The sequence below is a fragment of the Marmota monax genome, unplaced genomic scaffold (assembly GCF_021218885.2).
Source record: "Marmota monax isolate L192 unplaced genomic scaffold, Marmota_monax_Labrador192_F-V1.1 WCK01_AAM20220418_F8-fsc00101, whole genome shotgun sequence".
Taxonomy (NCBI): Eukaryota; Metazoa; Chordata; class Mammalia; order Rodentia; family Sciuridae; genus Marmota; species Marmota monax.
Window position 1 is genome coordinate 1250142 of NW_026692786.1, and position 12765 is coordinate 1262906.

The 12765-nt window shown below is 53.7% G+C and overlaps 1 protein-coding gene and 1 long non-coding RNA gene across 4 annotated transcripts; one reads left to right on the top strand and one right to left on the bottom strand.

Annotated features, from left to right (window-relative positions):
• Positions 1–436: 436 nt before the first annotated feature.
• Positions 437–8432, bottom strand: LOC124095028 (uncharacterized). Of its 2 annotated transcripts, XR_006852391.2 has the most exons (3): positions 7428–8432; positions 5541–7246; positions 437–4758 (listed from the first exon to the last, which is right to left on the bottom strand). It is a non-coding gene; the product is annotated as an uncharacterized LOC124095028 (long non-coding RNA). The 2 variants fall into 2 exon arrangements; XR_009227085.1 differs by having other exon boundaries at positions 5541–8432.
• Positions 8433–8547: 115 nt separating this feature from the next.
• LOC124095008 (uncharacterized) lies at positions 8548–11445 on the top strand. Of its 2 annotated transcripts, none has more exons than XM_046448118.2 (2): positions 8548–9135; positions 10198–11445. In XM_046448118.2, exons 1-2 carry the CDS (start codon positions 8548–8550, stop codon positions 10249–10251), a joined length of 642 nt encoding a protein of 213 aa, XP_046304074.1. In that variant the 3' UTR covers positions 10252–11445. The 2 variants fall into 2 exon arrangements, 1 of the variants encoding a protein (XP_046304074.1); XR_006852385.2 differs by having other exon boundaries at positions 8772–9249.
• Positions 11446–12765: the final 1320 nt, after the last annotated feature.

Below are 12765 nucleotides of genomic sequence, written 5' to 3' on the forward strand. Positions count from 1 at the left end.
AGCCTCCACACTGGAGGAGAAGCCCCCAGCAGTGCGTGTGGCCCTCAAGAATGGACCAGATCATAGGTGCAGGTACCTGGGACGTGGGCTATGGCCCCATTGAAGGTGAGGTAGCCAGGGTCTCCGATGGTCACGCAGGTATCCCAGGGGCTCTGGCAGCCCACTCACCCACCCCACAGACCACAGATCTCCCCAACAGGACCGTGGGCTGGGCTGCAGGGGCAGGGGCCACGTCTGTCACAGCTGCAGCTACAGGTGCACTGGTGCAGCCAGGTCGCTCTCCCAACTCAGACTGGCATCTTCTGCCTGCGCACAGACTTGAACTGGCAGACCTGGGGTCCACCATGCGGCCAGCGCAATAGTTTCATTAATGAGGTTCTTGGCATAAAAGTTAGCTAGAAGAGATCAAAATAAAACACACAGACTCAGTTACCTTATTTCTATTGCCAGGTCCGAGACGGCTCCCCTCTCTGGTTCCCTCCTCTAACCGCCCAGCAGGGCAGCAAGGATTACTCAGGGCTAGCAGGAGAGAGGGAGAGTGAACACGCCTGGGAGTAGCTTTTTATTGGGGAACAAGAGATTCAGGGGAGAATTCCATCCAATGAAGGTTGAGGGGGGACTGCACTCCAAGGTCAGGGTCAGTGATTGGGCCCCCCGGGGTCAGTGGTCAGTCACACCCCCACACGGATGGGTTCTCTCATCAGGAAAGGGCCGGGAAAGTTCCGACACAGCCAGAAGCCTCAGACCCTTAACGGGAGCTGCCCAGCCCAGTCACGTGTCAGAATGGCTCCCCACACTGGGGGTGGGTCCAAAACAGCCGAGGCGGAGGGCTGCTTAGCTTGGGGCTGGGCAAGAACGCAGGGATGCTCAACAACAACAGCGGGCTGGACCCTGTGGTCACCTCCTTGCCGAGAAGGCAGCAAACTTGTGAAGACCATTTTCCTTCCGCAGAAAGCACAGCCCGGTGGTGAAGGGTCCAGACCTGGCTCTGTCCCCGGAGGGCTCTGGGCATGCTGCAGCCTCAGTTTCCTCTCTCTCTCCAATCGGGCAATGAGCACTGTGTTGAGGGCCAGTGTGATCATGTGTGGGAGGCGCTCAGCAGCCGCCAGCCCACAGCAAGCACGCCCTTGACTTACGTCAGCTGATACTGTGGCGAATGTGCTGGCCCAGTGCCTGGCTCAGGATGAGCTCTCCGAAAATATGACTTGTTACTATGGTGACAGAATCATACACGTAGTAAGTGACCAAAAATGTTTGCTGCTATTATCATTATATAATATATGTGTGTGTGTGTGTGTGTGTGTATAATGATTATTACAGAAACATAATATATGCCCAGGACATACTGAGCATTATTATTCTTATCATTATCATTTAATATGCTTACACACAGCAAATGCCCACCATGCATTATTATTATTTTTATTATTATTATTATTACTTTAACTACTATTAAAATACTTAGCCTGGACATGGATACCAACTAAAGGCCCAATACATTTTAATTAGTAGTAGCAGTATAGGAAATGACATAGGGTCAGGGCTCAAATTCCGTGATTAAAATAACACAAACAGCCAGGCATGGTGGCATATGCTGTAATCCCAGCAATTCAGGAGGCTAAAGAAGGAGGATGGCAAGTTTGAAGCCAGCCTCAGCAACTTAGCAAGGCCCTGTCTCAAAATAAAAAATAAAAAGGGCTGGGGATGTGGCGCAGGGGTTGAGCACCGCTGAGTTCAATCCCTGGTACCAAAAAGCAATAATAAAATAAAATGAAATAATGACAACAATAACAGCAACATAGTAACTCACTTACATCAACATAGTAACTCACTATTATTAAAACTGTATTATTAATACAGTTTTGTATGTATTAATGCTAAATAATATTAACTGTTGTGATTATTGGTTTTTTTATTGATATTGATATACCATCACATGGTTGAGTTGGGGGCCAACCATTTAGTAGGAGCCCATTAAATACTAGTTAATTTTTAAAAACCAATGATGCTAACAATAGTAATAATATTAAGCACTCAGCATCTCAGGCTGTGCACGGAGAATGAGCTTAATAAACATCAATAGCAGTAGATCAATAATTCCAGCAACCACAGAGACAACAGTCAATTCCCAGCGTGCCGTCCTGGATCGGGCAACCTAGCGTGTCCTGGGGTTCTGTGATCCCCCAGGATGACCAGTCCCACTCACAGGAGCAAGGCCCAGCCCTTGGCTCACTTGGCAGGTGCGGCCACCGTGTGCGCAGGCGCACTGTCCATGGTGCACACATCACAAGAACAGCCCTCCATGCAGGCGGGGCCGCCGTGGGGTTGGCACAGCTGGGCAGGCGGAGCCCCTGGTGCGGTAGCCGCTGTGCTCTGGGAGCTTCGCGGCTGGGCAGGCAGGGGAAACGCAGGCGAGGAGGACAGGGCTCCGCAGTTCTCAGCTCCCTGCCCCGGGGCTTCCAATCCCTGACCTGTCTGCCACCAGCTCCTGTTGTTGGGGTTTAGTCCCCTCCTCTGGCAAATCGGCTCTTGAATACCGACCTCATACTTGTGTTGAAGGTTAAGTTAAATTAGGAGACTGGGGCAGAGCCCCACGCTGAGGGCCCGGGTGAACTTGACTTCTTACTTCACAGAGAGCCCCCGTCTACCTTTGCCACTGCATGAACCCCATTCTACCCCAACTCCAGCATCTCTGAGAGGCAAAGGCTGAGTGTCAGACACTCACATTGATCACGGACAGGGCCTGGCTTTAGGGGTGTCCTGACCCCCCAGGATGGCTCTGTGGAGGCTTTTGGTGCCCTGGTTGAGCGAAGGAGCTGCTGTCCCCAGAGAACCTGCCCTGCCCCTATTGCCCCAATAATGTTAGAACCTGGGCGGGGGGAACACCTGCACCGGGGAGCCAGCAACAACTCTGGCACAAGGAAGGAAAGAAAGACTTTTGAAGGAGGATCAGAAGGACTAGGTTTTTCATGCTACCAAGAAATTATTACTCCTTCTGTTAGGTGTGAGTAAATCATGGTAATTTTTATTCTTTCTGAAGTCCAATCTATTAGAGAATCATGTTGGAATATTTACAGATTGACCCAACATCTGAGGCTTGTTTTATAAAAAGTAAATAAATAAAGCCGGGTGCGGTGGCGCACGCCTGTAATCCAGGCAGTTTAGGAGGCTGAGACAGGAGGATCGTGAGTTCAAAGCCAGCCTCAGCAACGGTGAGGCGCTATGCAACTCAGTGAGACCCTGTCTCTAAATAAAATACAAAATAGGGCTGGGGATGTGGCTCAGTGGTTGAGTGCCCCTGAGTTCAATCCTCAGTACCAGAAAAAAAAAAGTAAATAAGTTGGGATGGAGCCAAAGTTGACCCCGACTTGACCATTGTTGAAGATGCTTGATGGGTCCAGGGCATTAATTACACTCCTCTCTCTCCTTTCACTTATGATGAAAACATCTATAATATGGAACTCAAGTAAACAAGAAGGAAAGAATTGAAAGATAGGACCATAATAAAACTTCTTCCATCGCTAGAGAAAATAGGGCTCAAATGTCAATTAGCTATGGACAACTGGCTGAGCTCTGTGAGCCTCAGCTTTCTCAGCTGTAAAATGGGGATGATAGCAGTCATCCGCTCTGACTTGCAAGGTGTTCTGGAGAAGCTGACAGCAATAAGTACACAGAACCCTTAGCCCTGTGCCTGGGACACTGCAGGTGTGCAGTAGGTATTAGTGGTTGTTGGCATTATTATTATTTTGTCATCTTTGGGAGGTGAAAGGTAGGCATCTCAGGTCAGGTTTTCTGAAGGTCTGACCAGGGTGGTATTAAAAACATGTAGCAGCCAGGCCTGGTGGCACACACCTATAATCCCAGTGGACCAGGAGGCTGAGCCAGGAGGATCACAAGTTCAAAGCCAGCTTCAGCAACTTAGTGAGGCCCTGAGCAATTCAGTGAGACCCTGTCTCTAAATAAAATATTAAAAATGGCTGGGGATGTGGCTCAGTGGTAAAAGGACCCCTGGGTTCAATCCCTGGTGCCCCCACCAAAAAAAATGTAGCAATCAGTAGAATATAGGCTTCACCCCTTAGAAGATCTCGAGCTTACCCAGAAGATCTGGGAGCCCTGTCTTGCCAGGCTTTGGAATGCAGGAAGTGGCTGGTAGCACTTGGGCAACTCAGGGGTCTAGAAGTATTTCAGTCTGTGATCTACTGGCATGACCATATGGAATATGCAGAATATGTCCGGCTCAACCATGACTTACCACAGAAGGAAGAATTTCTCCAGTGCCCAAGGGTGACATTTGTACCCTGGCAGACTGCAGCCTATGTCTGCAGGGCCAAGCAGAGGATGCGGTCATAGCAAGACACACATCACCGACACAGCTGGATCTACATGGATCCAGGTTGATCTCCTGTGGCAGGGACCAAGGGGCCCCTGGGGTTCCTGCAGGAGCCCACACTGCCTCCTCACAGACACAATCTGCTCCTGGTCATTGCAGACTGGAAGGCAGCTCCACAGTCGTCCCCACAAGCCTTGCTCTGCTTCCCCAAGGTGACAAGGGATTCAGCATCGTTGCTAGGTTGCCACGGAAGTTGCTGCAGAGCCCACAGGTGTGACCCTTCTGGGGCTGGGGCAGGTGAGGCTGTACGAGGTTTGTGGTGAGCCACAGGCGGAAGTCCAACCACAGCATGAAGAAGAGGCCATTCCAGGACATGACAAGGCTGTCCCCTCTAGAGCTTACAGGTGGGCTACTGTCTCACCACTCACCTAAGGAACAGACCGAGTCAAAGACTGTGGTTCAGGAGAGTTGGACCACGTTAGTCTGGGTCAATGTCACATGACTCAAGTGCTCAAATGCATGTAAAATATGTTTCAATGAAGAGACAAAGATAGAACTACAATAGTATCACTTCTTGTTCTTTCTGCTCAGCATTCTTTTTGTCTTGCTCTGGATTTCTTTTAGAAATTGTCCCTGCAATATCTATGGTTCACAGGAAGGAAGTCAACCCCAGCCTAACTCCCAGCACATAACCCAGGCCCAGCCAGTCAGTCCACAGAGACTTAGTCATGTGAGATGGTCACATGACCTAAGCTGAGCCAATGAGGGCCAGTCCTGGGACTTTACAGGAAAAGATGCTCTTTCTCCAGAGGCATTTGCTAAGCTGGCCGCCATCTTTGTCCTCACAAGGTGGACTGGCCATGGCTGAAACTGAATGAAAATAGAGCCTAGAAACAGACACAGCTTCCAGATGCACTGGTTGAGCCCTTGGACCCAGCCCTGCCTGAACCCCGGGATGTCCTGATTGTTTTTCAATTATGTCAACCAATAAATTCCTTGTTTTTTCCTTAAGCTGATCCAAAGACTATTTCTATCATTTTAAATTAGATGCATCTGATGGATACAGACAGAAAAGTGTGTGTAATTGAGGATGGAGGGTAATGGGGAAATACTGGAGAGAACAGAAGTTTTTCCTTTGGGGCCGTGGGTTTGGTGAGGGGCTTGGATTCCTCAGAACCCTATGTCCCCCGCCCCCAGAACCATCACTTACCTGAGCCATGTCCTTCTGCAGGTGGACCTGGGTCGTGCTTCTGAGATGAGTGTGACAGGGAGGTTGGGCCTGTCCTTGCCCAGTTCTACTCTGAAGAAGGGCGTTGAGCCAGAGAGCCACAGACTTGGCCAGGACGGGCACGCAGCTGCCTGGGAGCTCCAAGATCCTCCCGTCAAAGGTGATAACGTGCAAGGGCCCATTTGCCTGGCAGGTGCCAGGGGACAGTGGGCAGCACCCAAACGTGCCCTTGAGGGTCCCTCAGCTCCACCCAGGCCCATGGAGGAGGACAGCAGTTCACAGCGTGGGCAGAGCCTCACCCTGTAGAATTTCTCACATGCTGCCTGCTCAGGCCTCCCCAGCCAGGTGGCAAGTGCCCTCCATGGAGCAGGCTCACTGGATGGGGGACAAGCAGTCAGTGCCACTAGCACAAAGCCAAGTCACACTGATGCCCTGCTGGCACAGCATGGGGCAGCTGTCGGGCAGCAGGCTACGCACAGGGGCTGGGACAGGAGGAGCCACCAAGCTCACAGTGACTGTGAGGAACACAGGGTAGTTCTGGAGGGACAGAAGTAGATGCACCAAAGGGACAACTCGCTCCCCCAGGACCCAGTTCTGGTCCCTTCTGTCTCCCCAGGGCCCAGCTCCATGGCACCCTCGATGAATATTTGTTGAAAGAATTAATACATGTACCGAAGCCCTTCTCTGTAGCGTTGGTTTGTTCAGTTGATTGGGGATCCCCTCCATGCCAGGGGCACTCGAGAGACTGGGGGTGCCGTAGTGACCCAGACAGTTAGAAATCTGTGACCTCATGGGGCAGCTGTTTTGGAGCAAAAGGCTGACCAGCTACTCCCCTGGGGCCCCCTCTGGCCCACCACCTGTGATTCACAGTCCACAGCCTAAGAATAGTGTTTCTAATGTTTGAATGGTCGGGGACCAAAGGAAAACAAGGATGATATTTTGTGAAGTGTGAAAATCATGTAAAATTTAAGTGTTGGTGGCCACTCCCTCCTGACAAGAGGCTTTGTTTGTGGCCCCCTGAGCTCACTTCCTGTTCCGGGAAGCACGGGGGACTGGAGGTACTGGCCTGGAGTCCTGGGGGTCAGGGGCCACAAGCCTCAAGACGGTCCTCACTCCTGGCCTGCCGTTCAAGGCCCCAGGCCAGCCCCGGCCAGGTCCAGGCCTTGCCTCTCCCCAGCCGCCCCCCACCCCCTGACTTGACTGCACTCGGCTCCCGGCTTCTGAGGACGCGTCCCTTCCTCCCGGAACAGTTGCCTCTCACTTACCATCTGACTTTGACTTGTCCCTCGGGCCTCGTCTCAGATGTCCCTCCTCTGGACGCCTCCTGACTCCCCAGGCAGGGCCAACTCCTTTTCTGGGCTCCAATGTACCCCCAAGTTTTCCTACCTGACTCCCTGACTTCCCCACCACAGCCCCCACATCCTGGGCCGTCCCTGTCTGGGGACAGCATGTGGGCCCCGGGAGGACAGGTTGGGCCTTTCTCTGTCACTGCCACGTCCACAGCATCCCCCAGTGGGAGGTCAGACCCTAAGCGACCCCTCCCTGCCTCATGCTGGCTGTGTGGCCTTCTGCTTCCTGGACCTGGGAGCAGCTGGGCTGGGCTGTCCTCAGGCCTTTCCACGACAGCGACTCAGGGCAGCACTGTGGTCCTCATCTGGTGGCTGAGTGACGTTAACGCAGGGTCTTTTCTTTAATGGGATGTTTAAAAATCAACTTAGTAATGACAACATATACTTACATAGCTTTCACTATATTGCTAGGAGCTGTTAATCAGATCCTCACAAGCCCCTAACTGGGTAGGTACTACTAACCTCACTCCTGTTATGTTGTTAAAAGGAAAACTGAGCACAGAGAGGTTAAGCGACTCACCCAAGACTACACAGTTAGAAAGTGCTGAGGCTGAGAGGCTCACCAAGGCAGTCTATGTTCCCGTTCTTGATGCTGAACATAAGTGGGGCATCCCTGGCTTTAACCGAGAAACAGAGTAAGAAAGAATGCAATGGAAAGTGTTCGAGCCCTCCTTCCTATCTGGGAACACTTTATATATCGGTGTGGTCTGTGGAATAATGACCTCTCAGAGATGTCCCTGGCCTGACTGCTAGGTCCTGCGAATATGTTGTCCTACACGGGCAAAAAGAACTTTGTAAACATGATTGAGGTTATAGACTTTGAAAGGGGAGAGATTATTCTGGATTGTCCAGATGGGCCCAGTTACAGTCCCAGGGGCTCTTAAAAATGGAAGGGGAGGCAGAAGAGTATCACAAAAAGGAAGAAGACACTGGACACCCACAGCGGCTTTGAAAAAGCAGGCGGGGGCCTCCTGCCCAGAACAGCCCCCAGTTTACAGTCCACAAAGAAACGGGGGCCCGGGTTCTGTAACGGCCAGGAGATGAATTCTGCTGAGCTGTGGAGCGAGGCAGTGATCTCCCCAGAACCTCCAGAGAGGGACACAGCCCTGTGACAATTGGATTTGCCCTGATGAGAACAGCATTGGATTTCTGACCTACAGATTGCAAGATGGTACATTTGGGTTGCTCTAAGCTGCCAAGTTTGTGGCAATTTGTTACAGAAGAAATAGAAAATTCACCCCTGACTGTGTTTGGTACTGTGGGTTTCCACCCCAAAACGTTTGGAAAACTGCCTCATGATCTTAACAAAGATCACTTGGCATCGGGGTAAGGATGGGGGCGGGGAGTGGACATTTGTCCTTTGGGCACCAGCCAGTACCCATGGCCTCTGCTAATCTCATCCCAGCCTCTGCCAGGTGATCTCCCCAGGGGCAGAGGCTGGGGGCAGTCAGAAGCTGATTGGAGTAATCGTTCCCTGGCCTCCTTCCCCTGGCCTCCTGACCGGTTGCAAAGGAGCCCATCCAATCCGTCCAGATGCGGTGAACTTACACTGCAGCTTCCAGGACCCACAGACTGTCCTTCCTCTTGGGCAGAAACCTGAGTGGCTGCCAGATGTACTCAGGGAGAGAGAGCCCTCCTGGATGTGGCACCAACATGGTGTCACCAAGAGACCGGGAGAGGGTAAAGCCGAGAGTGCCTGGTGGAGCCAGGCCTGCTACCCACTCCGTCGCCATGAATTATGCAAGCCACCCGCTTATGTGCCCTCGTGGCTTCCTATAGCCAGCAAGCCGAAGGGCGCTGGCTGGCAGGGCGGGGAAGGCCAAGGGCATGATGGGACCTGGAGCAGGTGCCCCTGGCCGCAGTCTGCCGGGCGCTCCAGGGCTGCAGAGGAGGCCGGGCCTGGCACTGCTGGGCAGAGCTCCCAGCACTTCACACAAGGTCTGCCGCCAACCTGCTGTGGCACAGAGGTGGCAGACACGGCTCTCCATGCCTCCACGGGCTCGTCACAGACTTGTCGTGGTTCATTCCGGGCCACCAGCAGCCCACTGAAGGCCAGTGACCAATACCAGCCCTTTCTGTCATGTGGGCACAGAGGGGCAGGGCCCATGAGTGAGCAGCTGGCTGGAGAGGGCCGGTCCTTCCTGCTGAGCATGAAGGCCACTGTGTGGGACAGCGAGGAGCCACTGGGATCCCACGCAGGACACAGAGGGCACCCGTGCAAGTCTCAGGTACCTTGATGGACATGTGGTGGCGCCTGTCTTGGGAGACCAGGAGGCCCGTGACCGTCTGCAGCAGTGCCCCAGAACCATGGAAGTGGACGTGCCCGAGGCCACCAGCCAGGTGTAAGGGCCAGATGGGCACAGATGGGACTGTGACCTCAATGGACTCTGCGACTCCCTCAGAACCTTCGGGATGGGACCCTGTCCCCCTTAGACCGAGCCTGTCCTTCTGGGAGTGGGTCTCAGTGCCCCCACAGGCTCACCTGAACCCCCCCAAGGGCGTCCATCGTCACCGTCACTCATGACATGCTCCTCTGTCGCTGTGCCCCACTGGTCATGGGGCTCAGCACTCCTTGTCCCCCACACCGTAAAGCCCATGTCCCTGGCCAGCGTGACAGGCGTGGCGCAGGTGCAGCAGGCTCCCTGGGCTGTGAGGGCTGTCCCATCACCAGGGTGGTCACGGGGGTCACCTGACACCCAGCTGCTACCTCTCAGGACTCCACAATGCCAGGTCCAGTGCGCAGGGGGCATGCTGTCCCCTCTGCACAAGCCTGGGGACAGCAGTGGTGGCTGCCCGGCTTCTTTGCACTCACACAGCTGTGACACCCCAGAGGCAGGACGCAGCCAGGGCCAGCCCCAGAGGACCAGGTGGACACACACTCCACCACTGAGCAGTAGCCCTCATTCAGGGCAGTGGCAGGCCAGAGGTGCCTCCTCACGTGGACAGCTGGCCCTGCAGAGGTCAGCACTGTCTCCCGGTGGCTGTTTTGGGGCAGAATGGATTTGGAGCAAGGAGCCGGGGGTGGGGAGTGGGGGTGGGGGGAAAGAGATAATCAGCATCCAGACCACTGTCCCCACCCCCAGGGTCAGAACCATGACTCCAGGCCCCCAGGGCAGGATAATGACCTATCAGTCCCCCAGAGCTGTTTTCTTCCAAAACCCACCTTCCCCAGGGCTGTCAGACCCCAAGGTATGGCTAGATATTTTTGTGCAGTTCACAGCCTGAACAACTGGATGTAGTAGTCTTGGGCCCAGGTCTCACTAGTCTTTTTGCTATGTCCATTCCTCCAGCTGGCCGCAGAAGCCAGGACACACCAGGTACCCACAGGAATGTCAGCAGCTTGACAAGCCCAGGCAAAGTGCATGTCAGAGGACACACAGGCTCCCGTTGGCCACCCACAGCTCCTCGGCACCGCTGTCCACCAACAGGCCCACAGCGAGGGTCCAGTGTAGACTGCAGAGGGGCCGGTCTGTCTGAGAGCTGCCCGCGGGCTTTGGGGCCTGCACGCCTGGCCTCTCAGGGAGGGCAGTGCAGCCGGGCTGAGCCTCAGGACCCTGCGGCCTCCAGCTGGCGGAACAGCCAGGTTCCATCTGTGTCCTCAGAGGGTCAGAGCCGCAGGCCACACAGGCCCCTGGTAACAGTGAGCTCAGTTTCTGGCACCGTGAGTTCCAGATGCCAGATCCACCGTTCGAGGCTTGTGTCCACAGCCAGGCAAGTGGCTGTGTCCCCTGAGTGGACATCAAGTCCAGCCCTGGTGATGGAGATGGGCAGAGGATGAAAATTCCCATCCACCTGCAGGGACACGAGACCGTGCTGGGGTCAGCAGGAAGAGCCTCCTGTCATCCTGTCCCTCTGCCTGGTGGCCTTCCATCCTGTCCATCCCCTTGCCTGTTCTACTTTCTGTCTGCCCACCTGTCACTGGACTCTCTGTGCGTTCACCGTAGGAGTTGGGATAACAAGGCACGCGTTAGGAAGACGGGGAAGACCAGGGCCCCGTGTGGGTGACACTCCTGAGGGGTGCAGGAAGCTAATGGGCCAAGTGCAGCAGAAAACCCATGTGAGATGCCCCAGGGCATGAGGGAGGGGGAGGGGGGGCAAGCCCAGGCACCCCTGCTTCGAAAGAGTAAGGCCCAAAGGGTGTGCCGCTGCGGAGATGGGAGGAAAGCAGAGAGTGGCATCCTGGGAGTTGAGGAAGGGACAGACCTGTGTCAGCACCCACAGTTGATCAGGCAGGATGTAGGCTGAGCAGGAACCTCTGGATGGGGGACCTCATTAAGAAAGGTTTTGCTGGGCTGGGTGTGGGGGCACATGCCTATAATCCCAGCAACTAGGGAGGCTGAAGAAGGAGGATCCCAAGTTTGAGGCCAGCCACAGCAACTTAAGGAGGCCCTAAGCAACTTTAGCAAGACCCTGTCTCAGAAATAAAAAGAACTGGGGATGTGGCTCAGCCATTAAACACCCTTGGGTTCAATCCTGTCACGAGGGGGCAAAATTGTGACATATGCAGTCAAGGAGGAAAAATAAAGAATGTCCACGTGTTTCTGCCCTTGTCAATGCTTTAGTCACTCAAATCACTCAATACCATTTCACTCTATAGGTTCTTAATCAAGAAAATGACAATCCTTAATGCTGGGCACTGCCATAGACATAATCAGTTCACATCAAACGATTCTAGATTAATTAATACACAGCAAACAATTCTCGATTATTCTAAGCACAGCAGACACACTGAATCATGACAGGCTAGTGACACACCTTCCCTCTGCGTGCTCAGTTCTAAAGTCTCAAGCCTCAGGCTTTCCGTCCAGCAGTTGCACACTCACTCAGACTGTGGTGACCAGGTCCGGACCAAGGCAGGCTTCTCCTGGGTGGAGTGGACGGCCGGTTGAGGAGAGGGCCGTAGGGAGAAGTTGCGGCTCTCACCAGGGTCCAGACAAGGCGGTAGAGGTTGAGGGTGGTGAGGATCACACAGAGGATCGGGCAAACGATGACCAGTGATGGGATGTCAGGTCCTCATCAGGCTGTCCAGCTCGAGTGCATCCTTGTTCCTGCTGGCTGAATCCCTGTTCATCAGCTCTATTACTTATACTAAATTTGGGGGCTTTTGACCTCCCAAAATTTAGTATAAATAATAGAGCTAATGAACACACAGAGGGTCCAGTGACAGATGGGCAGATAGAAAGTACAACAGGCAAGGAGATGGACAAGATGGTCGCTTTCAATCCTCATCAGCTACCACCAGATTTCTCCATGACATCATTTACCCTGGGGTCAGAAACACCTGCTCTGTGGTCTCCACCCTGATCTTCTGGCCTTTCCCTCTTATCCGGGGAGGACAGCCTGCCAGGGGCTTCACTGTTTATCAGGGTGGGGGAAGCGACCTGTCTGAGGCCACACTGGAGGGCTCTGCTCTGTGGGTGTGCCTGGGGAGACTGCAGGTTTCAAACTGGAGTTTTTAAAATGGAGTTGCTTAGGCCCAGGCCTAGGGCCATCCTCACAAATCCCCAGTACCCCCCAATAAAAAGAAGAAAGGAAGAAAGGTTTTGGTGGCGTGAAGTTGAAGGCTGACGTCACCCTGACTGAAAAGGGTTTGAAAGAGAGCGAGAAAAGCGAAGTTGGGGGGAGGGAGTAGATAATGACTCTCTTGCAGGCATTTGGGGTGCTGGGTGTCTGAGAAATGGGGCAATAATAGCCAGAGGGGTTGAGGGTATGGGACACTCCCAGCCTGTTGGGATGGATGTGAAGAATCCACCAGATTCTTCAAATAGGTGGTGCAGACTCCGACTCAGATCCCATGCTCCAACTCGAGAGCTCACCGAACCCCGGGAGGAAGGCGCCTTCAGCAGGCTCCTGGGTGG

Coding starts and splice junctions, on each gene's coding strand:
- LOC124095008 (XM_046448118.2), top strand. CDS start 8,548: ATGTGGCACCAACATGGTGTCACCAAGAGACCGGGAGAGGGTAAAGCC. Junction 9,136..10,197: donor GGCACCCGTGCAAGTCTCAG/GTACCTTGATGG, acceptor CCATTCCTCCAG/CTGGCCGCAGAAGCCAGGAC.